Genomic DNA, 18,611 nt, shown 5'->3' with positions numbered 1-18,611 from the left:
CTGAATATTTACTATTGTTATAATTTCTCCCCCTTTGAATCCTTGAATTGGGAAAAAGATGGAATAGAAATATCATAAATGACAACCATACAAAACAACGTATCATTATTCCTATTCTACTGATGGAAAGCTGAAGATAACTGTATCTGAGTGAATAAATACACAATGGGTATCAGTATATGACCATATGGAGATAATTCCTTGGTTGTTTTGTTCTCTTTCCAGATTCCTGGGACTTTACATCAAAAATGGAGGAGATAACGTCACTTGTGAAACAAATGCAGAATGGTATTTTGATCTTAGGTTCAATCATTAAAGTTATCCTACTAAGGAAGTGGGAGCTACACAGCAAATTGGGTGACTGTGAATGGAGGCATTTGTGCGAGTAACGGAAGTTTAGTCTAGTATGTGAAACAGCACAGCACCTTTGAGTAGGAATTTATGGCTTTTCTTTGCGGTACATGAGATCTACCTTGTTGATATGGTCATGACGTGGCCAAACTTCAGCTTGTGAATTCGCTGTGCCTGTTAGATGGTTCATCAGTGTTTTCTGTGCCAGAATGAACAGAAATCTGTTGTACCTGTGTTTGGGTCCATGAGGCAACATTGGCTTGATTGGGAATTTTGGGACAAGGAAAAATTGGAATGTTTGTTAAAGGAAAAAGGAAGAAGTGATGGTAGTAATAGAAAGAACCTGACATGGATAGCCCAGGAGATCCAGATCTCGTCAGATCTTGGAAGCTAAGTAGGGTCAGCCTTGGTTAGTAATTGGATGGGAGACCTCCAAGTAAGGCCAGGGATGCAGAGGCAGGCAATGGCAAACCACCTCTGTTAGTCTCTTGCCATGAAAACCCCCACCAGGGGTCATCATAAGTCAACTATGACTTGAGGGCAGATTTCAATTTCAAATTTTCAGCGATGGAAAGAATGTCAAGAGAATTTGGAAAAATAGAAAACTGGCTATAGAACCAATCTACAAAAGAGAAAAACTTAACTACCGTATTAAGGCTTTTAGGCATATGCATATTTTGGCGAACTGTATGTGGAGAGTCTTTGGGGTGCACTTCTGGGCTACACAGGAAAGAAAGGCACAGTGAACATCCACAGGTCTGAAGTACTTAAGGTTCTACTAACATAGCATGAAGAGTTCAGTTTGATGTTCCTTTTCTTCTCCTTTTCGTAGCAGGAAATCTGGATCCAAGAATTGAGGACTTAGTAACAAAGATCAATGAACTGCAGCAAGGTAAAATGAACATGGATAAGTTGATCAGAGTTCATTTCCCAATAGTGCAGAACAGGGCTGCCCTTCTTCCTCTCCCTTGCTCTTCCTCATATTGCAGTCTTTGGGAACACTGAATGCTGTTCAAGAGGGTTGAGTATCCGTTCCTGAGATTACTGGTTGTGGGACTAAAAGTGCAGCCAGTGTGTGTTCTTTGTGCATGCCAATTTAATTCACATAAGGACAGGGCTTTTTTTCAGCGGGAACGCGGTGGAACGGAGTTCTGGAACCTCTGGAAAATGGTCACATGGCTGGTGGCCCCGCCCCCTGATCTCCAGACAGAGGGGAGTTTAGACTGCCCTCCATGCTGCGGTGCGGAGGGCAATCTAAACTCCCTTCTGTCTGGAGATCGGGGGCGGGGCCACCAGCCATGTGACCATTTCTCCGAGGGCAACCCACTGAGTTCCACTACCTCTTTTCCCAGAAAAAAAGCCCTGCATAAGGATTAACCCATATTTACACCACTGTTAGTGTGCATTTGGAATTATATCATTGTCTTCAGTAACTTGACTCTGGATATAGCACTAAGATATAACCAGAACAAGAGGGGTAAAAGCAAGCAGATATGACCAGATTCAGATGAATGGCATAAAGGCCATTTCCACACGTCTTACCTGCCTGCGGAACATCGTGTGAAAGACCCGGAAGACACCATCTTCTCACGCGAAATTGCGCCAGGAAGACGCTGTTATCTGGGAATTTGGCACGAATCATGTGGAAGGTAAGACGTGTAGAAACAGCCAAAGTTTAGTAGGGCCATAACCTAGAAGGATTTAATTTGGTTTTTCTTCTGTTTTTGGCGTCTTTGTTTTGTTTTTGTTTTTGTCTTTGCAGTTTGTGCTGTTGTCCCGTTGACTGATTTGTGATGATGCCGTTTCTAGATCTCCTAGGAGCAGAATCTAATTTTGCTCTTTGTTCTCCTCTGGATTCCCATTGCACATGTGCTATTCTTCCCTTCCCTTCCCAGCATGGTTACTTCAAGTTACAGTGGGCAATATTTTCTCTGTGGTTTGGACAAGTCATCATGAAAGCTTGGTCCCATTGGTTGGAGTCATAAACTATGCCATATTGAGATTATATTGTTCATTTCATTAAAGATAGTTTATGTAGAGCCAAAGATGGGATGCTGGGATGCTAAACAGGAAGGGTTAAAAGAGAAAGACCAACAATATCTACTATTATATTGTCGAAGGCTTTTCACGGCCGGAGAACATTAGTTGTTGCCAGGGCTTTTTTTCTGGTAAAAGAGGTGGTGGAACTCAGTGGCCCCTTGGAGAAAATGGTCACATGGCTGGTGGCCCCGCCCCCTGATCTCCAGACAGAGGGGAGTTTAGATTGCCCTCCATGCCGCTGAGTGGCGGGGAGGGCAATCTAAACTCCCCTCTGTCTGGAGATCAGGGGGCGGGGCCACCAGCCATGTGACCATTCTCAAGAGGTTCCAGAACTCCGTTCCACCGCGTTCCTGCTAAAAAAAAGCCCTGGTTGTTGTAGATTGTCCAGGCTGTATGGCCGTGGTCTTGGCATTGTGTTGAAATATTTCCTCCCTGTAGAGGTGTTCGCTATATTGTCAAAGGCTTTCACGGCCGGAGAATGTTAGTTGTTGTAGATTTTCCGAGCTGTATGGCTGTGGTCTTGGCATTCACAATCATCATCATCATCATCATCATCATCATCATCATCATCATCATTTCGATTTATAAACCGTCCATCCTCAGGGGCTCTGGCCAAGACCATGGCCATACAGCCTGGAAAATCTACAACAACTTAAGTATCAACTATTGATTTTCTTCCCCTTTACAGTACCCCAAACTCTCTCCCATTTATATTCAGATACATCTAACGTTTGGCATCTTCCTGGCCTGTCCTGCCGTCATTTATTCTTCCTTGTTCTTAGTCTTGTATGATTTTCTTTTTTTTCCAGCTGTAAAGATAATGAGTGAGGAACTCTGTGAGGCAAATGAACAGAGCGCAACACTGCAGAAGGAACTGGAAAAATGTAGGTAGACTCAGCAACGTGTGATGGACATAGGGCAAATGTGGAAGAGAGTGCAAAGAATAAAGGGGATGCTTCCTAAAAGTGACTGACATGAATGTGCTTCTTTTGTACCTGTTGCTTTTCAGTTCTGACTAGTACATTCAGTTTCATTATGTGGACAGCTGCTAACTATTATAATCTAGAATTGCCAAGTGCCTGGTTTGAGCAGGCAGTCGCCTTGCATCTCGGGGTGGCGAGACAACAGTGGAAGAGGGCAATGACATCATGCTACAGGCCGACATCACCTGGATGTGACATCAGATGGTGCTCTAGAAATTCTATGGTAATACTTTAGAGGTTCTAGAGCATGGGTTGATGCTGACATCACGTCCAGGATTTTGTCTAGATGTGATGTTAGTCCATAGCTCAATGTCATTTCCACCCCTTGCCCTACCCCTGAAGTTCCTAGGGATGCTGAGCCACAATCTAGCATCTCTATTGTAGTCTGTTGTACCCTTAAAAATCCTCTTTCAAGGGAACACAGATTTAAGATTTTGGAGTAATTACACTGAATTTAATCTGCAGTATAGTAGTCAATTTAACATCCAGGACAAACTTCCCCTCTCATAAACCTCTCTGAGGAACTAGCACATATTTATTTATTTATTTATTTATTTATTTATTTATTATATTTATAGCCTGCTTTTCTCTCTGAGGCTCAATTTACCGTTAACCATTATAAATTGATGCAATCAATATGAAGTGTCATCTAATAAGCAATGTACTAGGACAAGGATTCCATAAATCTGACTTAACACAACATATTAGGCATGTAGATACAATGGAAAAAAATCTCTAGAAAACAGTAGAAACAGCAGGGTTACGTGTCGCAAACTGACAATACATCTTATACACAGTGGTAAAGTCCTCAATCCCTTTCTTTTTATATAGTATCTTACTGAACCATTCGGTTATAGTATATCCCTACTACCTTTATAGAAAAGCCCTCCTGACCAGATTAATTTCACATAGTTTACTGAATGACAGAAGTGTGAGATTTCTCAGGCAGGCCATGTCTCAAGTTTAGAGTAACTACAGGGAAAGTATGTTTACGGGGGGTGGGGTTTGCCTGTCTGCTGGGTTGCACCTGCAAAAGGCTCTCAACAGGTGAATGAGGTTATTGTGGCGGAACATAGGAGGACAGGCTGTCCTGCAGATATGAGGGCCCAAGGCCTTGTACAGTCCTGAAAGACAACAGAGAATCTGAGCTGTTTTCCTTTTCTTGCAGTGAATGAAGAGGAGTCAAGGCTTGAGGAAATATTAAATGAGAAGAAAGGTGACTGTCAGAATGGGAAAGTTTCTAAAAGAAATGGAGCATACTTACTCTAATTAATTATATAATCTGGTGCTTGACAAAATTCTGTTATAATTCCTTTTATGCTCTTTAAGAAAATGGATCTTCCAGTCTTAGGTTAATGCCATCTGCAAACAACCAAATCTTTTTTCCTGTTATCCCCACAGCTGGCTCCGTTCTTTTTGCTCCCCCAAACAATGGGGATGTGGCACAGGAGGGGGGATGCTCCCTCATTGTGCTTCCAGGTAGCAGCAGCATGAGTGGGATGGGGTGCATATCACTTCTTCTTGTTTGCCCTTCTTTATGTCCAAGGCAGGACCCAAAAAATCTTCACAGCTCATTGGGCTGTGGAGACTCCTTGGAGATTGGCTGCAGGAATCTCCCCTCTGTATTGGGATATTGCATGTGCCCCCCTGCCAGGTCTTTTTTTCTGGGAAAAGAGGTGGTGGAACTCAGGACCGCACAATGATGTCACTTTGGGTCAGCTGGAAGAAGGGGGAGAGTTTAAATTGCCCTCGGTGAAAATGGTCACATGACCAGTGGCCCTGCCCCCTGATCTCCAGACAGAGAGAAGTTTAGATTGCCCTCTGCACCAGCGGCATGGAGGGCAAGCTAAACTCCCCTCTGTCTGGAGATCAGGGGGTGGGGCCACTGGCCATGTGGTCATTTTCAAGAGGTGCCGGAACTCCATTCCACCGCGTTCCCGCTGAAAAAAAGCCCTGCCCCCTGCTATTCCAGAGTGACTCTGCATCTCACCTTGGCCATGGTCTGGGAAATATGAACAGATGGAAGCCACATCCTAAAGAATAATGTCTGATTTATGATACCAGGCCTCTGTATGCTCATCTACTTAAGCAGCTGCTTGGGTCACTTGGATGGAGAACAGGCCCTGGTTGTCCCAGTTTGATTACTTTTAAATAGAACCCCCCCTCCCTTCATATTGAATTTCTAAGGTTTCTATGAGTACTACAAATTGTGCTGATGAAAGAGGACAATCCTGACATGTACTATGTTGCAAATGAACTTCCTTAGGGAAAAACACTCTATTATACCACTTTACTCTGTTTCTTTGTTAACAACTCATCTCCTATTTACGATCTCTTTCTCTAACACCTCTTGCATTCAAGGCAGCATTTTGAAAAGCTCTTTCTATGATGTCAAAAGCCTTTTCTGCATCTAGCAGTGCTAAAACCCAATTTTCCCCATTATCCCCTTTATTTTTAAAATTCAAAGCTCTTTTCCCTTCAAAAATATAGGTTGGTTATTAAAGAGAAAGTAACAAGGCTACATTGCACAGCGAGGCATAACAAGCTTCCCATCCCATGCATTACATAGAGGTGTTTTGTTACAGCTTAGAACTGGATGAGGACAAGATCTATCCTTTTTATGTTAATGAGCCAGAAAGGCCTTTATTTTTACATGATTGTTCCTTTAATTTAATCCCTATACAAAGGGTTGGGCAGGATTACTAATGTAAAGAAGGATCCATAACTGGAACCCTAGGACCAAATTAGCTTCCTGAGTACCATCATTTGCCTTTCCCCCACAGTTGCTAATTATTAGGCAAGACGAAGAAGTGTTGGTTGTGGCAATGGGAGCTGCTGCTAATTCCTTTGGGAAGATAGAACATAGGGGAGGCTGACTCACTTCCCTCTAGCCTCACTCCCTCATGAAAATTACTTACATGATGCTTCAGACAAAAGTAAAGTGAATTGTTGCCAAACTGTTTGTTGGATTAGATTTTATACAACATTTAGGAGCCTCTCTACTGGTCTCCTGCCAGGAGGGCAACATAACCATCTGCCTCCCTATAAGCACAGTCACTAGTTTTTTTATAAACTGTGCCCCCACCCCACCGCACCCCACCCCTTTGTTCTGCTTTGTTTATATTATGATTGGGGAAATTGGAGGGGGCCCGCCATCTTTTTTTGTATGTATTTGTGGTGTTTCTTGGTTTTAAATGTAATTTATATGTTTTAATGCTCATTGAGCATTTTATTGTAACCTGCCCTGAGCCCGTTTATGGGGAGGGAGGGCTAGAAATAGAATCAATAAATAATAAATAAAATAAATAACCATGTTTTTTGTTTCTTGGGTAAGTCTTGGTAAATGACAGTGTCAATATTGGAAGAAAACTAGAGGGCGCATTTGTCATAAAAATGCCATGTTTAAAAAATGTAAATAAAATAAATAACTATGTTTTTTTGTTTCTGCGTAAGTCTTGGTAAATTACAATGTCAATATTGGAAAAAAACTAGAGGGCACATTTGTCATAAAAATGCCATGTTTAAAAAGTGTAACCAAAATCCTAACAGCCAGCACTCATTGTCTTTTTAGCAGTTCGAAAGAATATGGAGCGGCACTCTGAAGAGAGAGAAGCAGAGATGAAGAGGTCAGAATAGTTATGAGTGGAAATATCAGACTGTAAGACGTAGTATAATACAGGGGACATGTTGTGTGCTTTCGCCCTTTGGTCAAAACTCTGAGGGTGGACTGATATCAGAGGGAGAAACATCAGGGAGCTAGCCAAAGGACAACATTTAATAACGGGTCACTTCACCTGCTTGGATATTGATTGGGAAATATAAAGTCATGTTGTGAGAAAGAGACAAAATTTCGGGATATAACAAATGACTGTGCCTTAGAATAGTGAAGGAAACTTCTGAGTGTTGTATAGGAAGGGAACTCATGTCAGATGTGTTCAGCTACGGAGAGGCAACGGCTCCAGTGTGACCAAATTCAGCATCTAAGTTCAAAGCTAACCAGAAAGTCCAGCACAATCACCTTTACTGTCAGAAGACTTAGAGCCAAGCTACAAGTGATGCCTTACATAGGTTGGACACTTGTCAGCTTCCCTCAAGTTTTGATGGGAAATGTAGGCATCCTGGTCTTGCAGCTGTAATGGGGAGCCAAGCTGCAAGACCAGCACGCCTACATTTCCCATCAAAACTTGAGGGAAGCTGACAAGTGTCCAACCTGCGTCAGGCGTCACTTGTAGCTTGGCTCTTACAGCGCAATCCTAAACAGAGTTACTCCAGTCTAAGCCCGTTGCAATCAATGAGCTTAGACTGGAGTACCTCTTTTTAGAATTGTGCAGAAAGCCTCAATAATAAGGGAGCTAGCTGAAAGGAAGTTGAAAAGGAGCGTGGTTCCCATCCCAACATTAAAAGGAGGTGTAATTCTGAGCGGTAACTTTGTTTTCTTTATTAGACAGCAGAAACTGAACCTGGAAAGTCAGCAGAGAATTGAGGAACTCGAGACCAAGATTCAGGAGGAGAAACTGAAGCAAAGGAAGCAGAGGTGGTTTCTAGAACTTCAGAACCTTACCAACTGAAATTACGGTGTTGCATATTTGATTGCAATTCACTTATGTGTTGACTTATGGATAATGCCCCACGGATCCAAAGAGTATTGCTGTAGAATCTTAACACTACAGCAGTTTATTTACTCTTGATTGAAAAAAGCCTGGCAAAACCACTGTGTAGTGCTCGTGTTGTTGCTGGCAAGAGTGAAGCAGAAAATAACAACAACAACAACAACAACAACAACAACAACAACAACATTTGATTTATATACCGCCTTTTCTTTTTATTTATTTTAGACTTTTATTCTGCCCTCCTCACAAGCGGGCTCAGGGCGGATTACAACAATTTAAAAACACATTGTAGAATTTAAACACCATAAAACAGTAAAAACATTTTAAAATCTCCAACCACACAGAATACAAAAGCTAGATGACAGCAATCAATATACACTATGTAACACAGGGTCCTTCTCAGGATGCTGTCTAAACTCCATCTTTTCTGGCTTGATGCTTCTACGGACCATGTTTGCCAGTTTCCATTCTGTGTAACTTTGAACTTGGCTTTTGACCATTTGGGCACTGAATCCTGAAACCATTCACACGAATCACTGGAATTTCTCCTGAGCATGCATGAATAGGATTTTAAACAAGCTAATAGACATGTAGATAATGCTGCCGAGACAATGCTTCAGGACAACTTAATGCCCACTCAGAGCAGTTTACAAAGTATGTCATTATTATCCCCAAAACAAAACACTCTGTGAGGTGGGTGGGGCTGAGAGAGCTCTGAGAGAGCTGTGAGTAGCCCAAGATCACCCAGTTGGCTTCAAGCGGAGGAGTGGAGAATCAAACCCGGTTTTCTAGATTAGAGTCCTGTCACTCTTAACCACTACACCAAATTATTCCTATGTGCAAACTACTACAGTCTGTCAAGTCTGTGACCAACCCTATATTCAGGACAGGTCCAGACTAAACTGGCTGGATTTAACACACTGGCACCCCCCTTCTCCATTAGATTTACAATGCAATCCTAAGAAGAATTATTCCAGTCTAAGGCCATTGAAATCAATGGGCTTAGACTGGTGTAACTTCTTAGGATTGCACTGGCAATGCCAGAAGTCTGCATGGTAGCACCTGGCATTTGAATGGGCTGTGACTCCACTTGAAGGGAATTTTGGGGCCGTGGAGGAAAGGTCTCTGGAAATATCTGCCAAGTGTGGTTTGGCAGTGGAGGGAAACCCCAAATTCAATGACAAAAGAAATATTGGGAATGGGACTGAACCCAACATTTCAAGTGCAGGAATGCGATGATATAAAATATGTGATGCAGCACTTCTAGAATACAGAGTCCAGTTCTCGTCTCATCAGAAAAAGAATATTATGGAGCTGGTAGAGGGTCAGAAATGAAGAACTGGAATAGCTGAGGAATTGCAACACCTACATTAGCTAGATGGGGCTTTTAAGATGAGGGAAAAGAAGACAAGGGTTGGGGAGGAAGATAATAGATTTCTATGAATTAAACAGTGTATTATGCAGAGAAAGTGAACAGAGAATGTCTCTTACACAATATTAGAATGCAGGGTCTTTTCAATTAAGTGTAATCCTAGTTGGTTCTGAAACTTCACACACAATGTATATGTAACATAGAGTTCATCAGAACCATGGTCTCCAGCTCAGATTGTTTTATTATAGGGTAGGTCTACTGATGACTGGTAACCATGACAGCTAAGAGCCACCTCCCTATTTAGAAGCTGTATGCTTTTGATTGCCAGAGGGTGGAAAAAGGGGACACGTGAAACTGCCTTATACTGAGCCAGACTCCCTGGGTCTATCAAGGTCATTATTGTCCTCCTCTCTGATGGGCAGTGGGTCTGCAGGGGCTTGGGCTGCAGTCTTCCTGTGTACAAAGCAGGTGCTGTACCACTGGACTACAGTTGCATACATCTTGCTTTGTTTGTGAACTTCTCGTGGGCATCTGAATGATTATCATTGGAGACAGTGCTAGACTAGATGGACTCTTGGTTTGATCCAGTTTTTAACCTTCCACACTGTGGTCTGCCCCATACCTGCCCTGTTTTAATTCTTTTTTGCTTTCAGGATGGAGTTTGAGCAGTGTCTTGAAGAGCTGATGGAGAAGCACAAGAGCCTCTGGGAGTGCCATGTAAGGGCCAAATTCTTGCCTTTTGCATGAGACAGATTGGGTCATGCTATTGTCACATAGCTGATTTCTAGGATGTTAAATTTGCATGTGACAATATATAGACAGAGAAAAAAAATCAGTGTTGTTGAATGCGTCCCTAGTTTTGGAAGCAGAATGATAAACGAAGGAGAAGCATTTGGGGTATATCTAGGTCCTAAGTTCTCTAGGTCCTAAGTTCTATATCTAGGTCCAAAAGTATAATGGAATGTATTGTCGAAGGCTTTCACGGCCGGAGAACGATGGTTGTTGTGGGTTTTCCGGGCTGTATTGCCATGGTCTTGTCATTGTAGCTCCTGACGTTTCGCCAGCAGCTGTGGCTGGCATCTTCAGAGGTGTAGCACCAAAAGACAGAGATCTCTCAGTGTCACAGTGTGGAAAAGGTGTTGGCAGGTCATTTCTATCTACTCAGGAGGGGTGGGGTTGAGCTGAGTCATCCTGTAAGCGTTTCCCCGGGTGTGGAATGCTAATGGCGGGAGGCTTCACTGTATCCTGAGGAGGTTCTTTTGCATATGGATTGGTGCTTGATGTGCTAATCTTCTCTGCAGGGCTATTGTCGGGTGTAGAGTGTTTTGTTAGCCTGGTGTTTTTCAGAACTGGAAACCATGCTCTGTTCGTTCTTAAGGTTTCTTCTTTCCTGTTGAAGTTTTGCTTATGCTTGTGAATTTCAATGGCTTCCCTGTGCAGTCTGACAAAGTAGTTGGAAGTGTTGTCCAGTATTTTGGTGTCCTGGAATAAGATACTGTGCCCTGTTTGAGTTAGGCTATGTTCAGCCACTGCTGATTTTTCAGGTTGTCCAAGTCTGCAGTGTCTTTCGTGTTCTTTTATTCTTGTCTGGATGCTACGCTTTGTGGTCCCGATGTAAACTTGTCCACAGCTGCAGGGTATACGGTATACTTCTGCAGAGGTGAGGGGGTCTCTACTGTCTTTTGCTGATCGTAGTATCTGTTGTATTTTTCAACATATCCCAAGAGCAATCAAACCCAGGATGAATCAAACAACCAAGGAAAAACAGTCTCCTACAGGAAAAGTGTTTTTGCCATATATCAAAGGAATTACTGATCAAATGGGAAAGCTTATGAAAAAGCATAACCTTCAAGCAGTATTCAGACCCACCCGAAAAATACAGCCACAGACAGAACAAATTATACACAGTAGTTTAGTCCATAAACCCTGTCCCTTTATGAAATTTCATTGCACCTTAGCCCTATAACCTGTATAAACATCCCTCCTAATTAAGTTTTACATAGTTTGCAGAAAGGCAGAAGGGCCGGAACTTTCTTGACCCCATCAGGCAGGCCATTCCAAAAGGTGGTGGCCACAACAGAGAACGTACATGTATGGGCAGTTGTTGATTTTGCCCATTTACAGGGTGGCATCTGCAGAGGGCCCTGCTCTGATAAGCGAAGCAGTTGTGGTGGAGCACAGGGACAGAGGTGGTCCTGAGGAACCAAGGCAATGGAGGGATTTTAATGTGATTGACAATACCTTGAGCTGAGTCTGGTACCTGATGGGCAACCAATGGACTGGTTGCAAAATGGGAAGTTATAGGCATACTCTGCCTCGCTCCTGATGATAACTGAGCTGTAGCATGTGACGTTTAGTACCAGCTGGAGTCTCTAAGTTAACTTTGAGTGGAGAATTACATAGAGTGCATTGCAGTAGTCTAGTCTCAATATTATCATGGCAGGGATTCCAGGTGGTCAGATTGCCATGTCAAGGTAGGGGGTCATCTTGTGGGTTAGATGGAAAGAATTTTTTTTCAGCTGCATTTATTTGCTCTCCGACAGCAATTCTGGATCCAGTCTGACTCCTTGGCTTTTAACCAAGTCAACTAGGGTTAAGTGAACTCCATCAAAAGTGGGAAGCACAGCGTCCTTGAATATTGCCATCTTCTCAACCAGCATTGCTTCCGTCTTGTCTGGGTTTAGTTTCAGTTTGTTCATTTTCAACCATTGGACCACAGCAGTCAGGCAGTGGCTCAAGACTTGTAATGCACCTCTAGGGAGTCTGGACAGAGCTGAGTGGCATCCAATTCCAAATTTACGAATGATTTCTCCGACAGGCTTTACATAGAGGTTGAATAAGATAGGGGATGAGATTATGCCCTGTGGAACCCCACAAGACAGCTGCCACACTGCAATGATAACCCTTTGTGTTCAGTCCATGAGGACCAATTTTAGGCGGTCCAAGGCATGTCCCCTGATGCCGAACTCTGCCTAATAGCCAAATAGCAGCCGATTTGGATTGGGGCTGTGGTGGTTATAAGGATAAAGTGGAGTAGGGGAGAAGAAAGCTGTAAGTAGCTTTGTCCCTTTGGAGGAAATATATGGGCAACATTCAGGCAACATGTGAACAAGCGTCAATGTGATTTTTGTCCCTTGCCAGTGAATTCTGCTTGCTTCCATTTAGGTAAGAGAGAAGCCAGTGACTGAGGCAGACAAAGAGCTTTTGCTGATCGAAGGTGAGTGATTGCAGCTCTTTGGCTGTCATGTAACGTATCCAAGTGTCATTCCAGGCAATGATGTTTAACAGTCAGTTTGCAGATGTTACTTATTGATATGGAATCCATGCCCTTTTCTTCACTGCTACTGTTGCTGGATATTGAATGTTCTTAGAACTTAAAATGGATGCTCTCGTTGCTAGAAAAGCCTGATTCCTGCCCTCTAGGTGACATGCCTATTGCTGTTCTAAAAGTATCACCTTGCATATGGTTACACAAGTGTTACTGGTATCCGGATGTGTGAGATGGCTCTTCTGAGCTTAGAAGCCGAACACTTTTCAAGTGTGGAAGTACTCAGAGCCAAGCTACAAGTGATGCCTTACACAGGTTGGACACTTGTCAGCTTCCCTCAAGTTTTGATGGGAAATGTAGGCATCCTGGTTTTACAGCTTGGCTCTCCATTACAGCTGCAAGACCAGGATGCCTACATTTCCCATCAAAACTTGAAGGAAGCTGACAAGTGTCCAACCTGTGTCAGGCGTCACTTGTAGCTTGGCTCTCAGCTCTTTAAAGAAACCCCTCAAGGGCAACCACTGGCAAAGCTGCTATGCATTTCCACCTTGCACCAGCAGCATGTGACTGTATGAAACTTATGCTGAAAAGGCTTTTTTTAGTGTCTGGAAACAGCCTCAATTACTGAAACAAGCAGGACTTGGTAAGCCCTTTAAAAATCCCTTTTATTTGCACTGCTCCCTTAGAGAAACAGATCCAGGAAAACCTGGCCTGTGTGCAGCGTGAGTTGGATTTGCAGAGGTGTTCTCCCGTCAATGATGAGAGAAAGTTTCTCAAGAGCCCAGAGGCGTCCGATGCCACGTGAGTGTGTTCCAACTTGCACTCTCCTTTTGCTACGATGCTGCTTAGCCTAACTCTGCACTTTTTTGCAGGTTATCCTCTACAATGATTAATTTACAAAAAGAGAATCACAAACTTTTAGCTAAAAGCAGTGATCTTAAAGAAGTATGTTTCTAAACTTGGGGTATTGAGTCCACTCCTCAGATAAACACCCTTCTCCCTGTTGGATTTCTTAGAGCCAAGCTACAAGTGACTTTTTTCACGTGGAGAACACTTGATTGTTTTCGCAAGCTTTCCTGGGAACTGAAGTCCGAGTGTCCTTCCCCTCTCTGTTAGAATCGCTGCCTGAAGAGGCAGAGAAAGCCGGCGGCAGCAGCAGCGTTTGCAAATTATTCCTCCAGTCACAAGCCTGCTGGACAAGAGGGCTCTCAACGATCTTTGGGGGCTGGCAGCTGCTACTTTCTCCATGGGCTGGAGCTTCACCGACACGGTGGCTTTCTCCAGAGCAGCAGGCTTGTGACTGGAGGAACAATTTGCAAAAGCTGCCGCCGCCGCCGGCTTTCTCTGGCTCTTCAGGCAGCAATTCTAACAGAGAGGGGAAGGACACTCGGACTTCAGTTCCCAGGAAAACTTGCAAAAACAAATCAAATGTTCTCCATGTGAAAAAAGTCACTTGTAGCTTGGCTCTTAGATTGCAACTTAGAGCCAAGCTACAAGTGACGCCTTACACAGGTTGGACACTTGTCAGCTTCCCTCAAGTTTTGATGGGAAATGTAGGCGTCCTGGTTTTACAGCTTGGCTCTCCATTACAGCTGCAAGACCTGGATGCCTACATTTCCCATCAAAACTTGAGGGAAGCTGACGAGTGTCCAACCTGTGTAAGGCATCACTTGTAGCTTGGCTCTTATACTTCACAGCTCGGACCAATCCAACACACCATTAATGCCCTTCAGCCCCTCCTGGATAAAGACCTCTTTCACAGGTCTTGGGTGGGGAGCCTTTTCCTGCTTATAGACAGCCTCCCCTCCCCCAATTTAAAACAGCTTCTGTCCCACAACAATGGACCCCCTAACAGATACACACATCCAGGAACATAACCCTGCAATAAACTTAGATGCCAATTTTGTCCCCGTATACACTTGTAATATAATATACTTAAGGGACCTAATTATATGAGTTATACTGTCTCAGGTATCATTTTGTTGCGTACCTTCCAATTTAATGTATGCCATCATGCGTCAACAGTGGTCTTCTGCAATCTACATTGGACAAGCAAGTCAGCCCTTACGTGATGGAATAAATGGGGGCACAAATGTGACATCAGAAATTGCAGCACTCAGAAACTAGTGGGGGAGCATATTAATCTTTCTGGGCACACTGCTGCTGATCTGAAATCACTATTCTCCTCCCCTCCCCACCCTCCAAATCAAAGGGCGAATCCGGTGGAAGCAGAACCACCAAGAAATTAAATGCTCCGTGAGGCCCTCCTCAAAGCCTCTCTCTCAGGGCTTTTTTTCAGTGGGAACGCAGTGGAACGTAGTTCTGGCACCTCTTGTGTCCAGTGACCACGTCCTCTTATCTCCAGACAGACATCAGTTCCCATTGAGGAAATGGTTGTTTTGTAGGGAGCCTGTGTGTTTCTCTGTTATTTCCCTCTTGAGAGTTTTGCCACCTCTTTTCCCAGATAAAAGCCCTACTCTCTCTCATCACCAGGGCTCTGTTTCAAGAGGAAAACAAGAAAGCAAAAGAGCATTTAGAAGCAACCTTCAAGGAGAATTCTGATTTGCAGGAGAGATGCAGAAGGTGAGCTGCAAGTTGGGAGTATCCACAGAGTACACGATTTGGAAGCCCTCTAGAGTTTGGGTCTGGGGGCTGAAAAGTTCTAGGCCCCTGGAGTGGGATACAGGGCTCCTGCCTTCTATTCCCTGTCACTGAAACAAGATGCTTGTTCAATTTCTTCGCTAATTTACAGAGAAATACTAGATTCCATACATCAGATGGTGTTAGCATTTATACCATTTGCTGTTAAGATTTCTGGAGAAAAATATAAGTGCAAGGTACAAGCACCTTGATTTTCCTTAGCCGGACTAGCAGCAGGTGCAGGGGGGTGTTATACGCACACTCTCCCCCAGTCCTAATTCCTTGATCAGATTAAACATTCCAAGTGGCAGTTTTGAAATAAGGACAGTGGGAGACCTGAATATGTATATCCCCTGTCCAGTGTCCCCCCCCGTCCTAGTTAAAGTGGAAGAATTGATCCCGACCATGATACCCTCAGAATGACGATAAGGTAGGGTCAGATCCTGAGGGCAGGGTTAACACAGAAGTATTGTGATGCACTTGTGTCTGGCCGAAATTTTTTTACCAGAAACACTTTGTAACACTAAGAAAGATTCATGATTCTGCATAAGAATATAAGAAATTTCTGCTGTAGGGGAAAAAATACCTGAAGAGTGATACTATGGAAAGAGCTTATTGCCCTTGTAAAGAAGCTCATCTTTTTTACTTTGAAAAGGGTAAATGAGTTTTGTATTTCACTCAAACGGAATTCCCTGTCAATGTACAAATGCACCCGCTCTCTTAGCTGGTGGCTGTACTTTACAATCCCTCAATTTCTCATTCAGACTAACAGCCGAGCTGGAAAATTTAACGATGCAGGATGGTGGCACCGAGGAAGACTAACGTGGTTTTCTGGGTGCTGCAGCTGTGAAGGGAGTACAGGTTAGTTTTTATCTGGAATTTATCAAGCCATGTCTTATTGTTTAAGCAATATCCCCGTTTGCCAAGGGTGGAAGCAGCAAAGAAATTGGGCATCCTGAAGATAAATAAGTGGGAAAAGAGGTGGTAAATGGAACAACAAAGGGAGCTGGGCAGATTAGGAGACTTGGAGCCAAGCTACAAGTGACTTTTTCCCGTGGACAACACTTGATTGTTCTCGCAAGTTTTCCTGGGAAATGAAGTCCAAGTGTCCTTCCCCTCTCTGTTAGAATCGCTGCCTGAAGAGCCAGAGAAAACCGGCGGCAGCAGCAGCTTTTGCAAATTGTTCCTCCAGCCACAAGCCTGCTCTCAATGATCTTTTGGGGGCGGGCAGCTGTTACTTTCTCCCTGGGCGTCCTGCTCCTGGCGAGCTGCTCTGGAGAAAGCCGCCATGTTGGTGAAGCTCCGGCCGCAGCGACAGCGGAAGAATCTGCTGCTCCTCTAACATGCCCTCATTCGTTTTTCTCCAGGAATTCAGGACCAAGGGAAGTGTTGTCCACGTGAAAAAAGTCACTTGTAGCTTGGTTCTCAGAGTACTGGACTGGAGAAGGTGGATGTGTGTGTGATTTGAAGGACCAGGAGATTGGTGGGATGTAAAACAGCCCTGTGGCGCAGAGCGGTAAGCTGCAGTACTGCAGTCCAAGCTCTGCTCATGACCTGAGTTCGATCCTGGCGGAAGCTGGGTTCAGGTAGCCGGCTCAAGGTTGACTCAGCCTTCCATCCTTCCAAGGTCGGTAAAATGAGTACCCAGTTTCCTGGGGGTAAAGTGTAGATGACTGGCGAAGGCAATGGCGAACCACCCCATAACAAAAAGTCTGCCAAGAAAATGTTGTGATGCGACGTCCCCTCATGGGTCAGTAATGACTCGGTGCTTACCTTTACCTTTAGAACAGGTTATGAGGTGGTGATGTGTAAGGGGGAGTCCCAGTTCTGCTCTCCTGGTTGCTTTGCACCTGGGCTACCACCCATGTGGCCTTGGCGAGAATAGGGTTGGGGGCCTGAGAGCATCTCGTTCCTCTTCTTTCTCATGCTGGCTCACCTCCTACCCATCCCGGAGAGGATGTGGCGTGTGGGGGGAGTTCCTGACTGGGCTCCTCCCCAGCCCTTTGAAGGCATGCCTCCTGGCAGGTCTCCACTTTTTACCATCCTCAGGAGCTTCTTCTGTGTCTCTGTCCCAGGACTCTGTCCCTGGGAGACATTATCAGCCAGCTGTAGTGTGGGTGGGGACTACATAAAGGGTAATCCTCCCTGGCCCTACTGGAGGTGGCTCTTGGTCAGGTTGTGTCCTCCATCCACCATAGCTCTGCTATTTATGTCAAACACTGGAAGGGGGAAAGGAAGTAGGTGAAAGGTGGGTTTCTTGGTAGAACTGGATTGTAGAGAAAGTGGCAGTTCTTGGCTGCTCAGGCTTGGTAGACAGGTAACTGCAACTTTTCTTTATTTTGTCACGGTGAGGGATGCTAACGCTACAGGAATTCTGGAACTGACTTCAACATGTTGTTACCTTCTAGAGTAGGTTCATGGGATCAGGAAGCGCACTGGAAGCTCATTGAAAGTTGGCACAAGGATAGCACGTCTATAATACTAGCTGAGAAGAGGAAACCTTGTTGTTGATATCCAGAAAAATCCTCATCCGAGGGGAATGCTCAACTTCTTGCTTCATGTTCTACCATGACTATTTGTTGTTGGAAGAAATTTATTATCTCTGTTAATGAAGTAGTTCTACTAACACTCTCTAATGGGGTTGGTTCTTGTTTGGTACAAAGAAGCTTACTTACATGCACCATTAAAAGGAACTATTGATGAAAACGCAAATGTCATTTGGGAGTTAATACAAAATTTTACATGCTATGTACACTAGAAGGAGAGCTACACATAGCTCATGTTGGGGGAAAAGAGCTGGAGGAGCTCATTAGCATATGCCACGCCTCTTGCCATCACCAGAAGTGTGTCATTAGTATGATGGATTTGCATACACTACACACCCTAACATCACCTATTCTGGCTGTTTTGGACCCAATCCTGGTCATTCAGGGCCGAAATTGGGCCCCAAATGGCAAAAGGGGCTGAAAATGGCTGAAAAGGGGCCCAAAATGGTCAGGATCAGGCTGCTGATGAGTGGGAGAGTGGTCCACCACCCGTCAGAGGCCCAATCCGGGCGGTTTTGTCCCCAATCCAGGCCAAAATGGGCCCAAAATGGTCAAGAGCCAGGTGGGCAGGGCCACCTGTCATGTGACCTCTTTGGGGAACTGCTGGAACTGCATTCCTGTGCGTTCCCCCTCGAAATGAGCCCTGGTTGGGGGTCTATCTAAGTCTTTGAACATTCAAATGGTAGCGGTTATCCTGGAAATTGGAATGCAAGTCAGACATTCATAAGGTCACTGAACTAATGAATAAAGGCATGCTACTATGGGGCTGGAAACAATCACAAAGAGGTCATTTGATTCATC

General features: G+C 44.2%; 1 protein-coding gene across 1 annotated transcript; it reads left to right on the top strand.

Annotated features, from left to right (window-relative positions):
* Positions 1 to 221: 221 nt before the first annotated feature.
* Positions 222 to 17,789, top strand: LOC129345962 (synaptonemal complex central element protein 1-like; the record flags this gene model as incomplete). The annotated part of the gene is made up of 12 exons (XM_055003197.1): positions 222 to 288; positions 1,184 to 1,243; positions 3,201 to 3,275; positions 4,543 to 4,590; positions 6,946 to 7,000; positions 7,819 to 7,908; positions 10,010 to 10,073; positions 12,522 to 12,573; positions 13,311 to 13,425; positions 15,118 to 15,207; positions 16,029 to 16,125; positions 17,673 to 17,789. Coding segments are annotated over 11 exons (774 nt in total), but the record flags the coding sequence as incomplete, so codon positions are not given.
* Between the last annotated feature and the right edge of the window lie 822 nt (positions 17,790 to 18,611).

This window comes from Eublepharis macularius, chromosome 19 (genome assembly GCF_028583425.1).
Source record: "Eublepharis macularius isolate TG4126 chromosome 19, MPM_Emac_v1.0, whole genome shotgun sequence".
NCBI classification, from domain to species: domain Eukaryota; kingdom Metazoa; phylum Chordata; class Lepidosauria; order Squamata; family Eublepharidae; genus Eublepharis; species Eublepharis macularius.
Note: the sequence above shows the minus strand (reverse complement) of the source record. Positions and strands in the feature narration are given on the sequence as shown.